The 26744-nt window shown below is 39.1% G+C and overlaps 1 protein-coding gene across 3 annotated transcripts in view; it reads left to right on the top strand.

Moving 5' to 3' along the window:
- Window positions 1-2702: 2702 nt before the first annotated feature.
- Window positions 2703-26744, top strand: part of LOC124636900 (transducin-like enhancer protein 4) — a 54391-nt gene continuing 30349 nt past the window's right edge. For 2 of the 3 annotated variants that reach the window (XM_047173169.1, XM_047173168.1), the window contains exons 1-4: window positions 2703-2971; window positions 8884-8981; window positions 10211-10274; window positions 11152-11196. In XM_047173169.1, the coding sequence (XP_047029125.1) occupies window positions 2903-2971; window positions 8884-8981; window positions 10211-10274; window positions 11152-11196 (276 nt within the window). In that variant the 5' untranslated portion in view covers window positions 2703-2902. The remainder of the gene's footprint in view (window positions 2972-8883; window positions 8982-10210; window positions 10275-11151; window positions 11197-26744) is intronic. The other variant, XM_047173170.1, reaches the window with a different exon arrangement.

Here is a 26744-nt window from a genome sequence, read left to right as displayed (position 1 = left end):
GTTTATTGAATATTTCAGTTGTAACAGCATTTGTAGATAATTAACCGCTAACACTAGGTACTTATTGTTCATTGCCCAAGCTACGAACTAATGACTTACTCACCAAGCCATCAAATTGCCGCTTCATTGGAACAAAGATACGTAGATACCTACTAACTTATCTGTAACACCGATCTCTTGCTTCACCACTACAATAAAGTCGTTCATCAAATGTTATGAGCTAAGTTCACCACACACGGACAAACAAAGCCTGTTTCTTACCACTGTTAATTATTCTGGGGTTGTCAACATCATAATGAGCGATTTGCGTATTTACACGCGATACGGTGCCAAACGTTTTAAAGGACTCTCGTTGGTCACGAAAGTACCCGGTGGCACGAAATATTAGTGCCACTTCATTCCTCCGTGGTCATTCTAAACGGAATTGTTGATAATTTACTACATACTTCAACAAATACAAACATGCTTACTATTTCATTTGTGGAGTTTATGAACTTAATCAGGAGAATGATCACAATTAGACAGATTTTTTCGTACTTAGTAGGTACCTATGCCTAAGGGTAAAATACACAGAAAAACAGTGTTGGCATAATATCCAGCTAAGTATAGATTCGAAATGGATATCCCAATTTAGGTATCAGTTTCAAAACTACTCGTAGTATTGGTTTCCCGGAAAAAATATTGCATATTTCGTTCCACACTGAAAATAGAGAGCTCTGCTAAAATTCTTTGTTTTATTTTTTCATCTAAAATAAATAGTGATCATTTTGTTTTATTTTTGCGTCCCTTTGTCAATTTGTTTCGACGTATTGCTCAAGAGCTTTCAATATTGGTACCTTCATACTAGTACCTAATCGTTTTTTTATTTCTATGTGCATAGGATTTAGAACTCTGTTGTGCTTTGTGTCCAATTTTTAGGCAAAAGCTGAAAGCCATTCTTTTTTGCGAAGTTCATTTATGAAATCCGTATTTTCAGAAGATGTGAGAATCTTGCAGCACTCGTTTCAAGAAGCACCACTTAAGTATGCATACAGGAACAAACTGGCTACATGTCCCATTGGTTCATTGTGCTTTTACAGGAGCATTGATAACTTATTCTACAAATTATGTTTTTAAAATAGATTAGGTAAATAGATAAGCTACTTATCCAAATAAAGGATTCAAAGCCAGGATACACGAACGTGGTCGTAAATACGCAAAGTGTGGTAGCAGCTTTAGGGCGCCGGTCCACCGATACACAGCCATCTGTATCAATTACCTGCCCCTCTGCGGATTACCGAATTAACCACCCACATTAATATTTTAATCTATGCCCGCAAATGTACGCGTACGCGGCTACGATAATGCGATCTATTCTATTGACCACAGGCTTTTCCCTGCACGTAATGTTGCCAGTGATAAATGGTTATAGCTAAATAGTAGGTTTTCCGTTAGTAAAAGTTGGTGGAAATCTTAATTTGTCGGGTTTTGTTGATGACGCTCATAGCTTTTTATGTTGGTCGTGGTATACCTAATCGTGTGCGTACTTGGTGTTTATTTTTCTTATGCCTAGATATTTGAGCAGAGAGTGCGTTAGTAGGTTGAACTAAGTAGGTAAGTACCTACCTTTGTCTATGAAATGAAGTAGCATCATTGTTAAAGTCGTCTTCCACTTTGAGCGATCATCAATGGACACTAATTTTTAAAGATCAATGCAATAAAATAATAAAAATATCTGCTTAGGTAGGCAGGTAAAGCAAAACTTAGGTGCCTATGCAACTCAGCAAACAAACATTGAAATTCGACACATTTTACCTTATTGGTTACCTAATAAATAAGGTAAAATAGTGTTTATGTTAGATGTTTTGTTCATGGTTCTATCGAGTTGGGATTCATACTTAGCTGTATCACAGATTATATACCTAATTGGCTGTATTATGTTAACGACAGATCAAATGGTGCCTTCAATGACATTGATGGTTTCCAATTGCTTTATAGTAATTACAATTGTCGACAGCATTTGTTTAATTGATGTCATTATATTACCATCGTGGATATGCATAGAGGCCCAATAGGTACACCTTCTCGGAGGACCTTCAGCCTTTAAGTAAGTAGGTACTTATATAAACCTAAGTTCTTTTAAATCAAAAGTCGTTTTGATATCCATTCATAAAAGCTTACTTACTGTACCTAAGTCATTGAGAAACCTTGAATGAAATGATTACGTGCGTAGGTACTTAGGTACATAAGATATAACCCCACATAGGATTATCAATTAGTGACTTCATTTAATGTGTCAAGTAGGTATAGGTTCTTATTTATCTACTTACGCAGAAGTAGACATACTTACCTATCAACTTTGCGATAAGCGTCCACAGAAATCTTTATTAGTCTGACATCTGAGTGACCTACTTAACTACGTGACTAGGTATCAAGAGAATAAGGCTGGCTAGCTCAGACAGAAATGCAATGCAATATTGTTTGCCAAAATAACATCGGGCAAGTCAACCGCAGCGAACCACCAACCCGTAACACCGACCCACCACCCCTCGCAGAAAATCCCCAGATAATACGTATCTATTAGAGCGTATATCTCCGATTCGGCTAAAGTATTCCTCAAACATGAAGATAGTCGACGAAAAATTCGAGTGGAGAAATATGTATGGCAGCGGCAATCGGCATGCGAGGGTCGCTCGCCTGGCCGGGGGAAGCGGCGGGTGGCGCCCCCCTCGCGTCAGTTCGCTTGCAACGTTCGCGCGAGAACGACGTGCGTCACTAGTTCGTCAGCAGCGTATCGTCGCGTGTGACTGACTCGGAGAACGTGCGTGGATCCTGTGTTGTTGTGTGTCCTTAGTGGAGTGTGTGCTGTGTCCTGTTTTACTTAGTGTTTTTGAGACCATGAGCGTGTGTGTTTGACGGAGGGATGTATCCAAGCGCGGGCGCAATGAACGCCGCCGCCGCCGCCGCTGCCGTGGCGGCCGCTAGGCATCCGGTAAGCGACGGCTCTCCTACACAAATCACTCCTTACTGACACCACACCTGTGTATACTAATGGACCGGTATCAACACTTTAATGTTCACTTTGAAGCACAAAAACATTCATATTAAGCCGTTGTCATGGATAACAAACTGTATGTTAAAAAAAAACACGTTGCGTGTCGTACTAGATGTTTAATATGTAAATACCGCCGTCCGTCGGCATCGGCCTGTCTGCCGTCGCAAACTCTGAATGTAAATTAATCTAATATTTCTGTGGTTATTTAGACCTTTGCGATGATTTACCACGGTAATAATACCCTCAGATCAATAAATGAATGTTCTAATACATAAAGTAAAGAAAAGCGTGGCATGTTTGCATGGCTGCGTGGCTGGCATGGCATGGCATGCAGTTAGTGGATTGAAGCGATAGAATTGAATTGAAATCTGATAGTGAAACGGTGCATTGTAAAAATCAGTAAGATCAAGTAATTTATTTCAAACCAGTCAAATTCATACAAAATTAAGCTCATTGATGTCTTTTGTAACAGAGCAAAAGTTATTTTCGTAATTGCACGTAACTGCTCAAAAGTTAGTTATAAAATGTAACAATATAGTACAAAGCACGTAAGTTTAGTTATTCAGAAAGTTGAGTGGTAATAAAAGCATAAAAGTAATAAACAGTGGAATGGCAGAAACAGCGGCGCACGGCCCCCCGGCGCGGCCGCCGATCATTGTCAGTCGCTCAATTACCCGTGAAATTGTCTGCAAAGGATTTTATCATACTCAGAAATCTGGGGACGAATTAACAAAGCTTACTCAGACTTTTTGACACCCAGTTCTTGAAATTGCTCGCTACTACGAAATGTTATTATAGCACAGTTATAAGTACTGATGCGCTTACTTGATAACGTGATGCTGTTTACACCTCTCGTGTTATCTGTGTATCGGTAAAAAGCGATTTAATTTCAACGTTTAAATTACTTGCACAATGTAAAGTAATATTGTTCTCAATAATAATACGATTTAGGTTGGATAAAAAAAAAATGTCATTGTTTACACTTCAATTCTGAATAACTGTACTTAGTTTGTTATTTTATCATCGTACGCGTCACCTTTTAAATGTTTACATTTGTAACTTGTTAACTTATCATCTAATATCATTTAAAGTTTAAAACATCTGCTCAGTTTTTTCTAAAATTGAAATATATGATAGGTTATTTCTCTGTTCACAAATCCATATTAAATCTAGTGTAAAAAATATGAACGGAGCTGACCATGTGCTTCACAACCGCGCTGAAGTGTGTAATAGTGTGTTAAACGATTTTGAACTTTACGACGCTGTAATAGAGCATAACGGTAGCAAGTGGTGTTCAAAGAAGCGACCGCAAGCCGCAACCCATCTGTCGCCGCTAGCTAGCCGACGGAAACTAACCACAATTCGAGAATACATTAGTGCTATTTTTTATTACGAAGACACTGCATTTAGTACTGCGCCTTTTCAGACTATTGTTGCCAGCAACAATTATAATAAAACCACAGGTTTGCAACCTTGTAATTTAAACACCAGTTTAAGAAATGCTGTTGTCTATAAGCCACATTAAAGTGTAAACGGGTAATTATAACGTTAACAAAAACACTGCATTTAAGGAAATTATTGTTTGTTGACAAGATATCGTAATCGGCATCACCACTTCACTGGAAGCATGACTTAACAAGTTATTAGTGTCCTATGAAATGTCAGACTAATCTATGGGAACAAAAAACTGCTGACTGAATGGAAAAAATAAACTACTTTGACAACTTTGAAATGGAAAACATTCCCAGTTTGAAAACAAGTCTGTCGCAAGCTAATTGGCTGATCATTACGTTTTTTCTTGTATTGGGCGTAAGTATTTAATTGAGATAGTATGTAATGTACACAATGCAGGTTATTAGTTGATACATTCCCACGCGCGCGCATTTACCGACTTATAATAAACGGACAATTACGACTTATGCCAGTTGACCTCAACTGTTTATAATATCCTATTAAATTCAATAAACGGTGCTCATCAATTTGGAATCACTGGAACTGGTTTTCAGGAAGTTTTGCGAAGTTTACCTCCTAATGAATGCATTCATAGCAACTTTAAGGGAATAAACACATAATTAAAACTTTTCATGCTTGTGAAGAAACTTGTCATTGCTATACATATATATTATAATAATTCTTGTAAACACTGAACTAAACACATTTTTTTTTTTTGGAAAAGTCATTTATCACCCACTAGGTAACTACTATCAAGAAAACGAATTTTCCTAGCAATATCCCACGAAAGACAATTTGTAGTTATTTTTCATGTGGTTTATGACCGTCATAATAGTGTCGGGGGTGTGTGGCGAGGCGGGGGAGGGGCGGCGGGTGTTAATGTAAATGTCTATTTACTTAAAATCCGTGTCGCGTCCTACTCGGTAAATATTTGACTGACAGAATTACCGCTACGGACAAATGAGATGGCGTCTCCTCAAACATTCCAAGTTTTCTTCAAACATGCACATAAAGTGGAGTTCTAGAAATAACAGATCTGTGTCAATGACGGATATTTTAATATTGCCGAGATGAGTTTATCAACGGAAATGTCTTGTCAGGATTATCAACGTGATAAGTGGAGTGCCTTGAATCAATGTTTCTCCTAAAATAATGGCTTGGTATTTGTACTGAGATAATGCAATATCAGTTTGTACAAACACACCATTTGGAGTACGCAAACAATGCTTCGTCATAACTCATAATCAAGATGCCATCAAACACTCGTTGTTCGGGTAAGTATTGAGGGCTGACACACTTCTACCAGACTGGGTAATACTTAGATATCCTAGTTATAGAAGTTTTTTATCCCTTTCACTGACGGAGAAAAAACCTGATCAAGGTTTTTTTTTATGTTTTGGACATAACACTTGAATTGATCAGCTTCGCTCAACATTTGATATCAAAATAAAATTTTATCAATCACCCGGCCAGCCCACCTCGGGTGGCAAATGGTGTAGTATTTCTGAGAAAATAAAATCAGCTTTCTGCTCCCCGGGCTACCATATTAGTTTACTAGCATTTTTTTATTTTCTCGATACAAAGGGTAATAAATCCGACCGTTACGCTCGTTTTATGAGCTCTAAAACGAATACAATAGAGCAGAAATTAGCTCGCGTGGTTTTGACGTTAAGGCGTAACGTTACGAAGCCAATCTTGATGTTCAAATATTTGTCTATGCTTGTTTGGTTTGTAAGTGCGAATGGTGTTTAGATGTTTACCGAGCCGCTGAACTTGTGTGAGTTGTGAGTCGAGCGGGCTTCTAATATTACTAATAAACAGTTGACAGTTGACATCGATCCACTTCTCGGGAGTTTTCTCCAGTGGACGAGGTCGACGTTAATATAAATCACCAAACTCTCATTTCAATTTCGTATTCGAGCAGAATTCATTCAGCCGTTTCGGAATTCGAAATTCGAATCCAATAAAAAGAAAATACTCTCCGAAGCGTACAGCAGGTAGACGTGGGCAGACGTATTCAATAATTTGAAATAAGAACACGTATTTCTTTTTATATCCGTTTAAACGCATTCTGTTTAGTTTTGTTTTTGTGAGCGGCTGGTGGATGCGGGCCTTTCATCCGGACCCTCTACACAATACTGCCACTCAAAAACTGTTCATTGTATTTTAATTTGACCTTTTCGGCGATAATTTATGGGAATCTTTTTTTTGTCGAGGGGAACGTTTACTCAGTCTATTATTGCCGAGGATTATTTCAGTTTCTTTTGTGATCGATTTGTAGGTTGGATCGAAGTTGAGACTATTAGTATCGAAGGGTACATTTAATACTTACCGTGGGAAAAAACGGTTCAGCATTTTATAAATAGTTTCAGATTGATATTGACTAGGTACTTACTATAAAACCGTATTATCTACCTTATGATTAGAAGCCACATCAAACCCAAATAAATACCTGCTTAGTTTGACTTTTCAATTGCTCATAATAAGTCCCTGCGTGCAATATAAATGCGATTGCTTAAAGCTCGTTGGGACTGAGCCGAGAATGGTATTTAATTTTACCGATATTACATACTCAAATTATTTTGAATGAAATGAATGAAAAAATGAAAAAAATGAAATAATACAAAATTTACGATAGGTCAGACGACCGATTGGCATGTTATACAATTTTATTACACGAAAGCGTTTAATTTAATCCGTAGTCGTAATGTTATTTTATATGGTGATTTAATCGTAGCTATAAAACACTTTACGTATAACGAGGTGTCAGGTTTGTCGGGCAGCGAGAGAGAGGCGGATTACTGCGATAACTCCGATATGGCCGAATAAAACAAATAATTAAAACGACGACGCTGTGTCACTTATTGACGCAGATAATATTATGTCCGGTTCGAGTAAAGGCTCGCGCACACTTGTTGAGTGTGTTGCTGTATTACGGATTTTGTTGTGCGCCTGATAAGCGGGTGTAGACGGCTAATGGTAGACCGGTAAATAATAACTAAGTAAGTCCTATGTATTAGTCAAAATGTTTTTATTAGGAACTTAATTTCTTACCTTATTTTCTATCATAATTTGAAGTTACAAAAAGATACTGATTATTAGAGCCGCTAAGTGCTGGTCTAATAAATTGTATTAATAAAAAAGTTAATAAATCTAAGACAGCCACGTGACAAATGACGTTAAGCTGAGTGCACATTAGCCCAAGAGGTTTTTTACTTTTTGCTTGAATGCAGATCAATAAGGTTGAAGTGTCGGTGCATTCTGACGCGAGGACGGTACGTCGTCGAGTGCCGTCGCGTAGCCGAGCCACACGCAAGCTCTCTCACTGCTACTGTCGATATCGTTTTGTTTTTGCCTCCAAACATACGTTGTGTTAGCTCGTAACTTTAAACTCCTTTTTGTTTTGTGATTCAACGATATGAACATGGATAAGTAATTGTTTGTGTCGATTTACATCTTCCAGTATGCCTGTGTGGCTTTCATTCCTTTTTTTATGAAACCATTTCTTTGCTCACTGTAAAGCAATTAAGAGAAACATAATAGGTCTCGATTTTTTTATTCAAGTCTGATTCTTTAGCTAGACGACAATCTCAGTTATAAATAGTGTTGTAAATAAGCACGAATTGCGGTGGAGGAATTAACTTAGAATGTTGCGAACAGTGCCTAGACGTTGCGGTTAGGTTATCCACGATGTTACCTATTACGTTATTAAGTGCGATCAGCCATTAGGCGGAGCGTGAGACGGCGGCGCGACCGCAAGCCGTCTCCCCGGTGGTTACATTCACTAAATTCCCGGCCACATTTTTCCCGAGCCCGATTGTCCGCAGCTCCATTTACAACGTCTACACGCCGCGCCAGTTCCTTTTACGCTTTTATTTACGCTCCTTTTATTATTTTTAAAGTCCGTTTGTTCCTCGCGCCGGCACCGAGCGGCGGTTATTTATTTTTTGCCGTCGGCCTCCCGGCGACCGTGTGTTGTTGTGTCCCTCGCTTTATTTTTATTTTCGTGCTTCTTATTATGGAGTTAGTTTTTTTTTCTTTATTATTACGTGCTCGCGTGTTCGCGTTACTTTATTTTTGTGTTAAGAGGCGAGCGGTCGACGTTGTTTATTTTTTTTTATTAATCGAGGCTCACACCGAATTATGGTCATTAAAGGATAATTTGTATTATGGTAATTTGGGATGCGTGTAATTTTTGTTTCGTGATAGGAATGTTTTTGTGCTGAGAGTGAGATTGATGAGCTACGTAGTATGCTCCTAATATTTAAGCCGTTGCGTGTTCAGTAAACGTTTGTAAATGGTCATTTAGAGCATTTCTCGTTTTAAGAAGTCTTTATTGTAACGGAAGATGTTGGTGTTTACTTGTAAGACATTAATTGTGTGTTGTTTGTTCCCAGGGTCCCCCACAACCCGGTCAACCCATCAAGTTCACGGTGGGAGAATCCTGTGATAGGATCAAAGAAGAGTTTAACTTTCTGCAAGCCCAATATCACAAGTGAGTATTTTATTAGAACAACCTTACACTAAAATAGGTGAGGCTAGGTCAAGAGCCGCAAATAATTACAAGTTCAGTACTTAATTCACTAACCTTCTTCGGATTAAATCCAAATATGCTAATAATCTCCATAAAAAAACCTAAAGTAAGTAGTATCAAGAGAATCGCTTGGGGTTGTAGGATTTACTACAACAAAAATAAAACAAGTAAAGTGGGATCATCCGGTATCCCCTGTTAACGGGGATGGAGAGAATCAACCCTTACCTGGTTGCCCTTTGAGAACACCCTTATCGGGCTTTTTGCGACGTACCATTGTCGACGAACATAAAAACCTTACAATGACGTTTATTTACCTACAAGGCGTTTTTAAGTTTACAGATGAAAACTTTGTAGGAGATCATTTTATTGAGGCCCTGGGAAACAGGTTAGATTTAAACGCACGTTGTTCTATAGGGACCTAATAACTGGCAGAAGAAAAAAATATATTTGTCTGTTTGGTACTTGCATATCTGACGTGTACCTATGCCTAAGGTATTTAAAAATATATATTTTAAGTAGATAGTATCCTGCAATGAAATAATTTAACTTGGCTTTCCAGCAACCTTTTTCAGTTAACAGAAAATTTGCTAGTTTTTTGTACAATACATAGGTATTGTTAAGCAATATGTAAATGTATGTTCGTCGAACTTACCTATTACCGTACCTACTTTATTAGTTATTATGTTATAAAACTCTTATCGGGTCGTTTTCAGTGATCGTTAAGTATGTAGGTAATAATCTAGAATTGAAATTGAACAGTGTAGTTAAGCGACGATAAAAACTATAACCATAACAGGTCTGACCCACTATGCATGCGATAACAGCTATAAAACAAGCTGTTCGCTTATATTTCTTATCTTAATAATGTTACAAGCGCTCCTTAAATAGAACGTCGAGTGTTAGATTAGGTACTGACTACACTCCAGTATTTGCGTTAATAAGTTTACAAGTCTTCAATTTATGACGTCCCATTCGAGTCTCATGGCTTTGACCTATTTCGTGGCGGTTATCGCTGTTCGTCAGGATGTACCAAACTGATAGTTACTTGATGATTAATACGCCAGAAAGCTCATGAGTAACACATTTCGGAACTATAACACCTTATCATCAATCCGAATGACGTGTAGTAAATACACGAAATTACATGTCAATGCCTTGAACCCTCCATAACACGGACTCTTTTGTTTCAGTTTAAAATTAGAATGCGAGAAGCTGGCTAGTGAAAAAATTGAAATACAAAGGCATTATGTTATGGTAAGTTAAAATTAAATATTTTTTATTTCTTTCATCGACGTCAGATGATGATAATAATATCTACAAAAAATATAGTCAAAACGAAGCCAACAATACACCATGACATTATATAGTATAAAAACTAACGCCACGGGCTTCAAACACATGTCATATTAATACTGCTACATAGTTTAATTTAAAGGGACATCTAATTTAACAGCTAAATAGAGATGTTTATCACAATTATCACATGTAACATTTGTTATGGCGTGTGAAATCAATAAATGTGTTCCTTTGTTCGCCGCCCGCATGTCACACTGACATGTTTTCTATTTGATTGGCTCCAATGCACCCTCCTATTAAGATAATTGTCCCTATAAAGAACTATTAAACAATGACTGGACTGTTTGTTTGTATGTACATATTAAAGAGTGAATATTTCAAATGTTTAGTAAGTGTAAGAGAATATGATAGTAAAGATATTGTAACATCGTCGTATCAATCACAGCGCCAACCGAGCTGTCAGAAGCGTGCGTAGGCAAACGTATTAGTGGCCAGTTCAAGAGCAGACAATATATTTCAAACGAACAGATATATTTTGGCATGCCTTAATCCCCGCATGTTCGCTCCATCCAGATATGAATCACGATTAAGTGTTGCCAAATCGCTCGCAATTTATTTTAATACGCTCGAGAGGAAATTTTCGCGAGAATTTTTATGTGTCGGAAACACTTCTGGCCGACGTCCAAACTGTGCCAGTGCGGATGTTTAGTCACTCGACTCCTATAATTTGAGGAAGCTAATCTGTGCCAAAACCGTACCGTGTCACTGCTCGGCCGTTACGTTTACTCGCATAAATTGTAATCGATTAAACTAAAGCGTGTTATTTATGTTTCAGTACTATGAAATGTCATACGGCCTCAATGTGGAAATGCATAAACAGGTATGTACTCTCATGTTCTTTAAATTATGTATTACGTTTAACGTAAGTCAGCGTGTAAATTTGTTTAAAAAATAATGTTTCCACTTTCTGAAAGCAGATGTTAAATATGGTTAAAAATAAAACAGTACAAAAGAAAGTTGAAGGGGGAAAATATGGCTATATTTTAACAACAGTGGTCGGGCGAATTGGCGCACGGGGAAATGTTGTAAAAGCAAAAAAAACGTGTTATTGCGCTGCGCCTGTTTGTTGGATAAACGTTGTTTGACAGCGAGCCCGCGGCCCCCCCCCCCCCCGGGGGGTGGGGCGCTCCGCCTGGTCAAGCCACTTTGTTGACATTTCGGTTTTTAATTTGCACCTAGCGTTGTTTTAATTGCTAAATTATTTTTATTATTCCCTTGTCGAAGAATAATCTTATGCAAATCGAATATTATCTTGTTTAATATTGCGGCGTTTGAATTCAATACGACACATTATTATCGAAATATTATGGAGAAGGGAGCAAAAGTTGTGCAGGCTTCCCCTAATGCGCGTGACTAAAGCGCGTGACTAAAGCGCAGAAACTATATCTATGAATTAGACGCTTAGTAGAATTCACAAAAAGGGGCTCCAATAGGGTTGGCAAACACACTTACCTATATATTTTTTTAATATTAAAGCTAGACTTAATACCTACCTTCTTGTTATTTGAAAGTAAGTATTTGGTTGATAGCAGTAATTGTCATCGATTTCCGATTGCAATTTGAGTACCTAACATAACGTTTAATTACTTGAAATGTGTTCAAAGAGCTCGGTGATTAATTGAAAAATTACTGCGACTAAAATACATGGTGTTTGAATTGATTGGATAATAAAAGCTTATTAATTTTTACGCTGCTGTTGATTCAAAAGAAAAACAATTAACCATACAACATGTATAAAATATAAGCGTGTAAATATTTGAATGTGAGTTGGTATGACAACCCTGACCAGTGGGTGCGCGGAACAATAGCTATCGTAACAAATAGGTTCGTATATCTGGGGTGCCTCGGCGAGGGTGCCGTGGGGGCTTCATGGTAATCTGTTGATTTTACGCTCGCCAGCTTGTCTCGAACCCCGCTTTTATTAATATCACCCTGTATTTTAACACGTACTGTAAAAGGAATCACAATCAATTTACTACACGGAAAGCTACGTGGCTAATAAGAAACACTCATTCGTTTCACACAATTAATATTCACACGTGGATTTTTAAATGAATAAGACAGGTGTACGCTCGTACACGCTACAGTTCTTTATTAATTTTCATTTTGAGGACTAAACAATTATCGAAAGAAGGTTTTTGTTGATTATTAATTTATGATGCAGGAACTTACTGCACCTTGTTATTAAATATCTATGGTATGCTATGATATGGTCAAGAGAAATATGTATTAGATAGTGGTATTCATATCAAAGATATTAAGGTTGACAAGGTTTATGATTTGTTTGATAAACTCTCGGACAATGGGTCCGAACCCTGAACCTCGAAATGTTAAGCCGTCGGCGGTGAGTGATATTTGTTTAGGTTCTGGCAAACTAGCAAACGAGGGGTGATTACGAAGGGTCGTATTGTTTGCCGGCGCGGCGGACAGATGGCGGCCTCCATCCACTAGTTCAATGCTTGAATGCGCTATTTAGCGTGCAGTGCCGCGCTTCATTGTAATGGATTATTACATTAGCACTTAAACACGCTCAGCCAACCGACAACTAGAAATGCACCCCGCCGACTTTGTTAAGCTTTTATGTGTTGCATGCGAGCGTAATAGAATAACAACTAATGTTTTTACTGTTTTATTTGCTATCGTGCTTGTTTTTTTTCTTTACTCCGAGCGACTGTCGCCTCGGGTAAACACTTAATAAAAGTAGGTATAAATTAACTCTAATCGCTGAAACTTGTTCGCGGTTTGAGCTTTTCCTTTAATTAACTTCGACACAATACGTCGACAGCCAAAACGCTGTAGTTAATATCGATACAAGTTTAATTCTTATTGTGAGTGTAAGTTAATGATATCGTGCGTCAATAAGGTCTGTTTTGTCGCATCGGAACAGCGTTTCCCGCGCGTCGTGACCGAGTCGCACTCGCCGGCGTGACCGCGACTAACGCGCGTTTTCCGCTCTTTCTGACGACGACTAATTGCTTAGATTTTCTTTTGTTAGTCGCGGGGCCGGACCGTAGTGAGACCGTGCCGAATCACACCTACTTACGCCGTGAATTGATTGTTTCGTCTTTGTGTGGCAGTATCGACACGGAGACTTATTGTTCTGTGCTTCGAGCTATTATTCACGCCCGGACTGACTTTCACGCTGCCGATTATGGCAACGGTTTCCTAACTCAGGATCGACTAGCGACGTAGATCCTTCACCATCCAAACTGTACTCATAATTCTAGATAAGTAGGTATGTGTCGTAATGTAGACAACGGGTAGTTGAAGAGCGAATTCATACGGTGGAGTGATTTCATGAAGTGTCACGAATGTGGAGAGAGACAATAGTGAATAGGGTCGGTGTGCGCGGCGCGGCGGGATGTCGATAAAATACTTTGTCCAGGTTTACGAGCGTCGACAGTCGACACCCCTGCGGGCTGCTCGTCGAGTTGCCACCCTCCGACACACGCTCCGTGCTCGCTTGTTTTGATATATCAATGGCGAGAACTCGTTGCTTTGCAACAATGAGCCTTTACATCATGCACAGATTTTCGATATGTTGTTAGTCGATTTTTATTTTATTTTGGCGTTACCGTTTTACGTAAATATTGTTGCTTTCACTTTCATCGCGTTTTGATATTTACTTTGCCAAAAATTACTCTGTAATAAAATCTCGATTATAAAATAAGAATCTACCTTACCCAATCTAACATCGCTAAACCCCAGGGGAAATACTTATTAAATTGAACTAGTCATCTCAGAGAAAACTGTGGGAAAACTCAATTAAAATTGTACACAAATGCACAACATATTTCATGTGTGTAAAATTGCACACATCAAAACAATTTATCTGTCGAATCAGTTAAAACTCGTTTTATCACCAAAGCATTCTAGCGAAAAATCCATTTGAATAGTTTCGAAAGCTGTACGTGTCCGTATAATTTAATAATCTCCGGGTTATTGCGATTCCATCCATTCCATGGCGCTGGGGGAGGACGATGCGCTCCAAGCGCTCGCACCGCTCACACCGCTCAAATTTATTCATGCGCGGCCCCAAGGATTGTTTGCTCTTGCATTAGGGCGCCCGCACACCCGCGCAATCACTCTCATTGATAAAAACACTGCACGTGCCCCATCAGCTTACCTACTGTTTATTATAATAACCAGGGGTGGGATATCTAGGATAGCGGCTCTTTATCCCTCCTTGTTATCCAGATACTTAGGGTATTGTTGCATTTTTTAAGTTGTAAAAGAGGATTTGTTTTTGGTATTTTAGGATATCAATTATTTATCTGATCATTTCGGGGTAGTTTGAGCACCTGATGTTTTCGAATGTGAACTTTATTCAAATAAAATAAAATTAATGATGACATAAAGCGAAAACATAAAGTTAACATATTAGGTATGATGAAATATAACACCTATTAATATTACTCAACATCCTGTTAGTGAATTCACGAGAGGCGTAACATAATTAAACGTAAAGTATAAACAATAGTAAGGAGCGAAGCAGCTCGAGGCGCGCGGCGTGCCTTATCAAATTATAGCCGTTGAGTGTTCACATCAACATGCAGGTAGTCGTTAAGGGTCCCCGCATAATGGGAGCGCTATCTCGTACATCTACAGGCGGATACAGCGCTGTGAATTGTCTAAACGAACGCAACAACTCACAATGAACGCTTGGGCGCGCTCGCGCCGCGTCGGTCGCCCCCTCGCTTTAAAAGCGAAATTATCTCTCCATCTACAGGGTGCGTCGCGCGGCAGATGGCGCTTGCAATAAAACCACTAAACGCGATATCGCCGCTGCCCCTCCGTCCGCTTTATTATTTGATCGGGGAGCCAAATTAAAGGATTTGCTGTAACCCCTCGCCTGCGACCCTCGCCCGCCAACAATCACCTCTGTATTAAGTCTAATTGTGTTTTCAAATTCGACCCCTATAATACCGAGGGACGTGATATTCCGAACCATGTGAAAAAATAGGGCGTACTCACCCTTGGTGCATTATTGAATTTGCTTCTACCATACAGTACAGCGTGTTCCGTTATAATAACGTTCCATTTATCCAAAATTGGCTAATTTAGTAAAACTTGTATTCGTGAGCATATTGAGTTATTCCATGTTATAAGCCCATGAACGCTCGTGACTAATAAACATAGTTTTATGGTCCGTCTAAACCACGCCATAAAACAACGTAATAATATGTAAGTGTTCACAATTAGTCAACGCTGGCTGCGTTATCTTCTTGAATCACATGACATGTGTGTGTGTGGTTTTTTTTCACCCTTTTCCTTAATGAAAATTGTCATCATTACTAAGCAATTGAGTTAAACACATTAAATATTTAATTTAATTGTGTGTAAAGCAGTCAAGGCAGTAAACATAGAGCAGGTAAAGCACTGTAGTAGATTTAGCTAGAAGCCGGTGAGCTTCCAGCAGGTACACATTTAACGTAATTCCAGTTGGCAGCTAAGTATTTCTACTCGTTTATTTATCGGCTCTCGGCGAAGCGCCGGCGTCAAACTAATTACTCCGAATACGAGCCGTGCACTACGGACCACCTTAATTGCACTGATTGAGACACGGATATTGATTTGGAAACAGTTTGCGTGGACGCCGGCCGAGGTGCCAAGGTGCCGACTCTTGCACGGGAATCTGACACTCGGCTGTGCTCGGGCTCGCTCGGTGGTGGTCGGGCGTGAAACGGCCCTCATGAATAATGGACGCCTTGTTCGCTCCTTGAGTTTCATTTAAAACAGACGATTTCTATTCGACTCGTAAACTACACGCCTATGACTCACTCATTTCCCATTCAATGTAATAACCCGTAAAACTGCATCCCTAGCGTTGTAAGAATTTTAAGTGGCGATCTTTTTACTTAGCATACTAAATAAAATGTTTGAGAATTTACATAGGTTAGGTATGTGCGTGCATAAGTAATGCGGTGGGGCAGTCGTTGCGTTATTCACATAGATTGTATCATTAAATCTCGCTTACATTATCATGAAAACGGTAACAGTTGTAGGGCGGCGGGTGCGCGTACTCTATTCAAATACAGTGAAACAATGCAAACAAGGCGAAGGGGTAACAAACACGGGGGTGGCGACCCTCGCGGCTATTGACGACTGGAGCCCTCGCAATCTGACAGCTCCCCACAATACACTTGCTGGATTTGTGTTTAAGTGCACTTTATTAGTGTTGCTGACTGATGCCCTTATCAAATTATATTATACTCCATATTGATCAGGTTTTTTTTATAAATTAAAGTCAGCCTCAAAGGGACATGTAAGAAGTTGTTGATATCGTAGTGATTTTAATTTAATATCAGTAAGTGATACATTATCAAAATGCTCAATTCTTTTCTGTGATACAGGGGGTCCGGGCCCAGCATTGCGACGATAAAAAGACTGAGGATAATAAAGCTTGGATTGAAATAAATCTACACAATTAATGCGAGACTTATTCCTTAACAGCCGGAGATTAATAAACACCAGGCGTAAGTTTTTAGCGTAGCGTTTAAGTAGCAATTTATAAATAGTTATACTACCCTGTCATAACATACTACACTTATGAATGACGACCGGATGAAGCGCCCTTACACAGCCATATCATAACAGTTATTGCGAGTGACGCTGGCTAGATAAAATAAAACATTTTGAAGGGCCCGCTATTGAAATTTACGACGCTATCAAAGGAACTCGAGCACTGTTATTAACAACTCGTGGTCAAACGACGCTTCTAATGATCCCCTTTATTTAAGGCTTTTTATGAATATTTAACAACAGGATATATGGAGTAATTGCACAGGCAACTTGTTGAATTATAAATAAGAATCCGTCTAATAGTTGAACATTACTCACTCCACTGTCCGATGGAGCAGAAGCCCTTTAATAACGTATTTAACATTCACAATATACGCATGTTGTAACATGCATTATACAGCATAATAGCTACTGAATAATTAAAGGTTTAAGTATAAATGCGATTCGAATTAATGTGCGCAAAATGACTTATTAACCTCTCACCTTAACTGTAGTTAATGCATAACTTAACTGGAAATTCATGTCCAATTCAAATGAATATTTATAATTATTGTGACAGGTAAATATTTCCAATGTATTTACGTACCGGTATAAATTATGAAATCATGATCAGCAGATATATTTATTGAAGACTGTCAAAACACTATTTATAAACTGCTTATTTAATGCAGTGGGGAATAAGTCTGTTAGTTCAATTATTTTAGCGTTTACAGCCCCAATATTTTTATTAAACTTTGGTTATTTTTTAAGTTTCACGTGCTTCCTACGATCATGTATGTGGCTTCGCATAGTCCAAACAAAAGCTTTGATGGTCCGCTTATCCACTTCACGTAGATTTTAACGAAAGCTGATTGTCATTCCAAACCAATCTAATCTAAAATCTACGGCACTATAAACACAGTTGTTTTTCGATGACATTTAGGAATCGTGACTCCTTCAGTAGTAAATAAAATACAGACAGTATTAATGTGCTCAGCAGTAGGCAAGCAGTAAGCACTCGATGGTTTTGTACGGTGAGAAATATTCTCCAGTCGAGTGGAGAGATCATTATCAGAAGGGAGACGACCAGACGCTTTGATGAATACCAACGTCAATGAAACTAGAAACGCACTGCTGTTTTTGAAGTTATAAGTTGTGTGTATAAAATATTTTTACTTGTCTATGCAGTACTTGCTAACTTACATAGGTACAGGCTCTGAAAAAGATACATAACTGAGGAAATGAGTTATGCAATCGATTACCATGTCTAAACACACAATTATTATCAATCTATATAAATAGTCTCAAGCCCGAAGCAAACACTTGACCTCAGCATTCATAGTTAACTGTGTTCTAAACGAGCTCAAACGGTTATTTACTAATTAGCAAATGATCGGCCGTTTACATGGCGTTAGGCTTGGTAGAACACGGCTCCAAATTATTCCGAGCTCGCACATGTTTGTGCAGACCGTGTCTACATTCATGTAGCACAATACCAAGGAATTTTACTATAGATACCTACGTAGGTACCTAATTTCGGTAGAAACCGTTCGCAATGGATATTGAAAACATTCGACACATTTTTCACCCAACATTTCTGTTCGATTTAAGTTAAATTGGTGTAACAGTTTATGAAATGAAAATATTGAAATATATTGTCGAATTTATGTTTCACCTTGTTTGTTGGAACTGTAATAAATGTAGTTTATTGAATAAAAATACTAGGTACTATTTCAACAACATTTAATTTAAATATACACCTGTGTTTGTTGAATTCAATGTTTTGATTATGATCACTGAATTTACTAGCAGGGGTAGTACATCCTATTATATTACTTTCGAAATCGTGTACCAACCGGCTTAAATATTTTTCAAGTATGGTGACGTTGTGTCAATGTGTCCACTAAATATTGTAATGAAGTAAAACCATGAAGCATTTAGTAGGGCGCGGAGATCAAGCGTCGAGCCAGGTCTTGCTCGGCAGGGGCGCGGGGGTGTGAGGCGCGCGGGCCGGGTGCGGCTGCGGTTAGCCGCACCGCTGCGGCGTGCGGTCGGGCCGCACGCAGCCCGCACTCGCTCCCTTCAGCCGCATCCACTCAAATATACTATCATGTTTTGTTTTATATTTTTCTTTTAAATGAACGATTTGACTACATGGCCTTCCATTTCACTGTGTCTTGTAGCTTGTTCTCTTGAACTCTCTGACTAATTTAGAAGTAATCTGTACCTAGGTACCTACTGATGTTATTTACCCTGTATTCTGGTCCAACAACGATTTGCTCGCGCGACCTCTTCGAAACGGTCCGTACAACAGGAAACCATAAAATATTTAAGGATCGTATCATAAATATTTTATTGTAGCCGTTATTTCCAAGTAATCATTAAATAAGTTTGTTTATTCAAATGTTGGAATTAAAATGAGCTACAACAGGTACCTACAGTGCACATTGTAGTCATAGTAGGTACCTACATTTACAATAATTGGACTTCTGCGAGCATGTGCTAATCGAGTTCGTGTCACTAAATTATGAAGCCTTTACCTATGACAATAATAATATGGAACAATGTTTAAAACTTTTACAAAGACATTCCAAACTTCAAGTGAAGGAATGCCGAGTAGGTTGTAAGTTCCCAAGAAACGTGAACTTGGCAAGCGGGCTTGGTAAGTCGCCACTTAACGCATCCAACAAATTAAACAGTATTCGTAGACCGCGGCCCGACAGACGCTCCACGCTCACAATAAGCATCGGGCTCGCAAACATGCCGGGTAAACACCGCCTGTGTAAACTGGCAAACTCCATCCCCCGCGCCGAGTCCGCCGCGGCCTGCGACTACGCACAAATACTTGCCAACTATATTAAATATTTAACATTACGTATACTCTGCATGTAGGTACCACCACATTGCTGAACTCTCGACCGCTTTTCTTGCTTCTTTTAGTTCCGATGCCATGTCTAGATAACAGAACACAGTACTTACTTGAAAGCATTCAGTAAATCTTTCGAGTACTTATTGTTCATGGAATCTTTGTTCTACGTTCTTTGATCACGAATATTGCTGAGTTGTGTGCCGTGGCCGTGTCGTGTCGCATGGCAATAGCAAGAATTGCCAGTGAGTCAGCGACTCGCCAGTCGGCACAACGAGACAGCAAACAGTACAGTGCAAACGTTCTCCGTAAATAAGCAAGCTTCCATCGCAACTGGACGCCCGGCGAACTACACTCCACATAACCATATACGACCTACAATAAACGTTGTCCATGTACAATATAACCAACTAACTGTGCGACATATTCTATCTGTAACTCTGTTGTTTACGTGCATTATAACGCCGGATTTACACGCCAAGTCTGTTGATGTCACCCGATTATTTCGACCCTTGAATTATGACTTTTCAAGTTTTTACGAAGGCGATTAGTTCGCAGAGACTGACTGATACCTGCATATCTCTTCCGATATCGAGTGTTTATCACAATTTAACACAGTCCTTATCTAAAACTTTTATCGCTTACTTTTCTGATCACACAAAAATAATACAGATACGTTACCTACACACAGTTTATCGTGGACCGTCCGTAATCAGTCCAATCAATTTTAGTACAAAATCCGTGATAACTCGTTATCATGTCTGAACAAAAGCAAGACAGCTCAGTATAAAAATCATACGAGATAATACCGACTAGATAAAGCTTTAATGATAACCATCGAGTTTTTAGGATGATGTTATCGACGTTATGTATTAATGTTGTTATTCAGAACAAGCAGCTGATATGAAGCGTTCTAATAATCCGCGATAGCGCGCCAGCAATCAACGTTGCGAAACTAAAAATAATAATAATAGGCGCGCGTCGAACCGAAAATAATTTGATGGCAACACGAAATTATTCAGACAATCGGTGTTAGCGGCGCGTGTACACGACATGGAGCGCGGCGCGGAGGCTCCGTTGCACATTGCATAAATTAGGAGTGTATTAACAGCGCTAATTACAGTGCTGTAGCGCTACCGAATACACTAGTATTTGCGTAGCAGCGAGCGCCATTGTGTTCACTACAAGGTGCGGAACACATAAGGCGCCGGAAGTGCGGACTCATTACTGCGCCGCCGCTCGTTATGCCCACAAAAAAGCTCAGTGTGCAGCGCGATGATTGATTCGTCTATCTATCTATACAAACCGCTTGTGAAACTATCTAGCGTCTACAAATTGGTCAATTCATGTGCGTCGAGAAACTTGTTTGTGTTTCTTTATTATCACGTAAGCGCTTGTGCGGTTTCACCTCGCTCGCTGCGAATCAACTATGATGTAGTGCCTTCTCGACGATTGTTTGCTTAAAGCTTTTGCCTCGCGATTGCATTTACACAACAATGCTTCTTTCACTTAAATAAATATCTGAATGCCTTGTTTTTAAAATGTCAAGTAACGTACACGTTTATAAGCGCTCTTATAAAAAGTGCCGAGTCAAAAAGGCTTGACGCTTTGCCGAGAGGTAAGATACACAAAGGGCAATAAACGTTTGGCGTGGACCTAAACAAACAAGGGTAGCTAGGAAGCTGGCTCTTTGTTTGGCGAGAAACATACGAGTCAACAGAGCGCTCACGCTTGCCTGCCCGCCTGTTATGAAACAGTGTCGCGGCTCTTGTGATATGTCCACGCTAATCTGTCAATCAGAGTCGCTCGGACGCGCCACCATTGCATTCTACTCATTTATAACTGCGACTGAATGAATTTGACCGTGATGACTTAAGGCCACTTCGTCCGCCTCTCTAAATATTACGTTTGATTACACATCAGCAACTCCGCTGTGTTTTTAGCTGATGATAATTAATAGTAGACTTTGATAAGGACTATTATCCACTACTGGATACCATATTTATTAAACAAAAAGATGTTAATCTATATTTAATAAACTAGTCATGTAAAATGCTAGGTATATCAGATAAGTAATAGATATAATATATTTAAGTGTCGAGCATAATACGAACACATAACGAACGCCGACAAGAATATTGTAGTATTTATTTATGACCGGAGCAAGGAGGTTTAAATTGACAGGTGGTGTGTAGTGGTGCGTAGCCGGCTCTTGATCGCGCAATTACAATCTGATTACGAGGTGACACCGGAGCCGGAGCGGCTCGATACCGAGATAACGACGTGTCCCGCACTACACACCCACTCGACGGCTCTCCAATCAACTTGTTCTTGCCAAGTAATTATATCCATTTGTTTATAATGAATATTAATGACGCGCCTTCCCGGCCGACGATTCTGTTTATTATAAGTATCGACGCTCGAGTAGCAATTATTTTAAGTAAAGGCAATTATTTTGTCGTTCCCGAGCACTTCAGTCAACTGCGTAAATAATTGAACCGTATTTAATATTTTAGGTGCAATATATCGAACCCCTAAATCCCCCGTTTGTTGTAGTACAATGTCGCGTAAAAGTTTACAATTTACAGAGCACAATAACAGCACTGAGTAGGTAATTAGAAAGCTAACGAGAAGCGGCGACAGCGGTTGGCAGTGTGCATTATCGATGTGCCAGCCACTAATGTTCCACGGCAGGCTATGTTTAAACAATTATTGCTCCGCGAATGCGATACGAATCGATGATAATGTTGGCCTCTGTCTGCTGCAATAATAGCCCATTTATCGACTTGACTGCCATTTCGCCGGGGGAATTATTTATTGCGGGGCCATAAGAGCGATGTCGCTTTCAATACAATAGCCTGCCTTTTCGATTGGCAACTGTTTTGTTTAATAAAGTGGAAACTTGGCGAGAGCGCCGCAAGCAAGATAAGCAGAACGCAGCGTGCATACATAATTCATAAAAGAGTCGGGAGGCATTAATGAAGGCCGAAACCTCAGTGGAAGTGCCGCCTCTGTTCAGTTTATTCCGTAGAACACAATCGCAGCAAAAGTTCATCGTCGACATGCTCCCGCAGGCATTTAAGGAAAATCCATCATACGTTTTTCCGTAAAGCATTTGCCTACTAGTCTATAGGTACATACCCTCCTGATAAAATCAATTCGAAAAGTTTACGTCATTAATTATTCATATTTATTATAACGTACTTAATACTTAGTTTAGCTCTTGATAATGATAGTTTTATGACGTTGCCTTATGTCGAACCGTATGCAACGTATAGCGTAGGACACAGTTCTTGAGACATTATGTAGATGACATCGGTTAGTATTCACGTGGTCGCCAGGCCGGTCACGACGTACGCAGCGTGAGCGTGAGCGTACGAGCATTCAAGGGAGACAATAAATTGCGGCGTGGAACCGCGACCCGCATTCAGGTCACAGCCGCTCATGCACCGTGCACTCATGTGCCATATTCCGTTGTATTGTGTCCCAAGGAATCCTGATGTTCCTACCACACCTGAATTCTAATCACTCACTGGCGACCGGCTTCTAACCAAAATTATAAACATAAAAACTCCTCAGAACTGTATTTCATTCTTCATGCATGTCATGCAGTCATTAAAATACCATTCTCATCTGAATTTTAATTCGCCATCTAATGAATAATGATTCATTCATTTCGGAGATATTTTTCGTCGCTGGTATTTATAAGGTAATTTATTTTAGTTTCCAAATCAATTCGTGACGAAATTAACGAATCGATTTAACATTTAAATGTGTTTATTAATTTAAATCTCTGAATTCTTATTGCCTAACGCTTTTATGAGACTTAAATATCGCGAATTTCGAAAATCGACAAGTTTGTGTGTGAATATATTTGATAGCCATCTATAAAACGCTTTAATGAATTGACACGCTTTTATACTGTTTTAAAACGTGATTGAAATAAATTGAAGCGTTGTTTGCGGGGTGCTATAAATAATAGTGAAACAAATGGAGCACCATTGGCAAGATGCGGCCGCAGATTAAAAGCTTCACCGACTAAACCACGTGAAAATCGCGCAAAAAGAGGAGTCACCCGCGGCATTAGCGGATGAGTGTCGGAGCCATTAGTGCACCTCCTCCGCCGCCCACCCTCCTCCCGCTCACCCCGAAACCCAACGTTCCTCTTTTATTTCTCGCGCGGGGATGAACTCCTTAATGACAAACCGTACTATATCTTTTGTGGAGAGCTCGCAAAAGTACGTATTTTGTGGCCCTTTTGTACGCCCGCTTTTTATTCCTCCGTTCGTACTCGTAGCTACTGTTGTAGAGTTATACGAGGTGCAGATGGGACGGGATTGTTCGCCTCGTAACGACAATAAGAAAAACTGCTTTAATCTGAAACCCTTTGTCGATATTTTGCGCTCAATGGTGCTATTCTCTGATTGAATTTCGACATAGCGATACGTAGGAATGCGTTGAACTCACGCTACGCCCCCGTTCAACTATGAGAACAATATGCTAGACAAGCAATCTCGCATAAGTATTTGACGAGTGCACGAAATTCTAAATTGCATAGTGATTGCTTTGTGTTTAGATTTAAAGTGAGTCCAACCACACATCTTCAAATTACACTAAGAAAATTATGTTCCTTTACGTAAATAAATGTAGGTAAATGGTCAGATTTTGCTTGCTTCCGTTATTTTCTTGTAACTTATTTAACTGCTCCGAGTTCTAATATTTATGTAACACTTTCACTTTTATGATCAAATTAACAATTAGGTAACTCATTCTAGTGAAATATCTTCACACGTCTGGAATTACAATTAATTACTCGGGTAATTATGAATTCATAGAGTTCTCACTGTCTGCAGTCGTTTGCGAAGTCACAGTCATCTGAATCATACGGCTGAGGAATGTTCGAGTTGCCGAGAAACAAACATGTTACTGACTCTCACTACAATTCTCTGCAATTCACGGTACGTTATTAAAAAAAATCGACGCTGTGGGAGTACAAAGTCGTTTAGCATAAAAAGCATTAAATTTAGAGGCAGTATTTTCAGTTTAGTAGTAAATTTTCACAATAACCTGGTGGTACAGGCGGCGAATGAAAATGTAATTTGCGGTTTTCGGCGGTATTCGGCGCGTTGGTCGGTGGCGCGGTGATGCCGCGGGCGAGTGCGGCGCGGCTGCGGCGCGACGCGACACCGCGCGGCGGTCGCCAATGTCAACATCATACATATCGATGACAATTTTTTTTATTAGTTACCGCAGCATTACTTGAAACTCAGTTCCGTGACTGTAAAAGGTTATCGAGGCTGACATTATTCGTATCTAACAATGACTATAATTTATTGTAAACTTTCTTGAACCGGGAACGCTTATTAAAAAGTAACGATAAACAAATCTCTGTTTGATACAAATTCAAGGAAATTTTGTGGTTTATACCGCATGTTATGTATACAGTAGATACCTACAATACATAGGTACATGAATTGAAGGTAATAGGGAAATCACTCAGTGATTAGCACATCACTAAAGTAAAATTTGCATTACGCACTATATTCAAATAGTTGCACGACTCACGAAGTTTCATGTTTATCTAGTAAATGGAGGAACCTTGTAGTTTTCTTACTTCTAAATATATCGCGGGCCTTGTTGATTTAAAATGTTTATTTATTTAACATCCCATAAAAATGGTATACAAATATTTATTAAAGTAATTCGTTTTCAGTTTGCATTTAAAATAATGGACTTGTTGAAGGAAATCAGCGTTCTTAATTAAAACAAAAATAGTGCATGATTAATTTTGTTTGCTGAACCGCCGAGTCGGAAGAGAGTGTAGGAGGTATATTTTGGCGTTACAACAAAAAGGTATTGGTTAACACATAAATAGTGAGCACAAAAAACAAATACCTATGTGTGGTGTGTGGCGTAAATTCGCGCCGAGCTCGGACGCGACAAACAGTCCATTTAGCGAGGCGGAATGAAAGTACAATTTGCGGTGAACGCTGCGGTCGCTGCGCGCCCTCGCTGCCTCGCTGCCTCGCTGCCTCACTGCCTCGCGCACGCTGCACAACATTACCATACGATTAAATAATACGGCTTACTGTAACACAGCAACTACTCAAATGTGCTGTATCAACAGTTTGATAATGCTTGCACATTCTGTCATCCATGCATGAGACGCTGAACAAATAACCAAAATTACAAGTCTATGTTTGGCCTACTGCCGTAAATATTCAATTAAAAAGTTATCTATAAGGGAGAAAACAAAAATTTACTTATAAAATTAATAGGGGAAACTTATAGAGACAATGAGACAAGTAAAGATAACGATTAAAAAAGCTTAAGTTTGATTATTTTATCAAAGTTATGTCACCATTTTACAAACGTAAGGAAAGATACACCTTACAAACAGGGTATTTATTTATTCAAACATTCAAGGTAGTGCATTTAAGTGATCGATAACCAATCAATAGCACACGTGCGACGAACGATAATTTAAAATGTATCATTGGTTACTAAATGTTACATTTAAGTTACTTAGAAATACAATACTTAAGTGCGAGTAAAATCTTACCGCACCGAATCACGAACAATATTTCAATAAGTTCACGAAATACTAACTTGTTATTTAAGTAAGTGATATCATAAAGATGTTTGATGAGGAAACTACATTAAGTATTTAGTGTCAAATACATGTGTCCCATGCTGATACCGTAACCGAGAAAGACAGAATATCTACGATTATACAGTCGACTCTTGTTAATTCAAACCTGCGATATTTCGAACCTCTCGTTAATTCAAAGTTATCACGAGTTCCCTACAAAATCTCTTTGTATTTCGAACTAAATCAATACATTTTTATGCACTTGGTAATTCGAACGAAAAAAGCATTGCTATATAACAAAACGACGCGTTAATTCGAATTCTTAGTCGTCCAACACTCGAGAATTCAAAGTTGCAGAGAGAAAGAGGCGGAAAGATTGTAAGTCAGAGTCAGAGAGCAGTCTGAGTAG

Source organism: Helicoverpa zea, chromosome 15 (genome assembly GCF_022581195.2).
Source record: "Helicoverpa zea isolate HzStark_Cry1AcR chromosome 15, ilHelZeax1.1, whole genome shotgun sequence".
Lineage (NCBI taxonomy): Eukaryota > Metazoa > Arthropoda > Insecta > Lepidoptera > Noctuidae > Helicoverpa > Helicoverpa zea.
The sequence above is the reverse complement of the archived record's forward strand: the minus strand, read 5'-3'. Positions and strand labels throughout refer to the sequence as shown.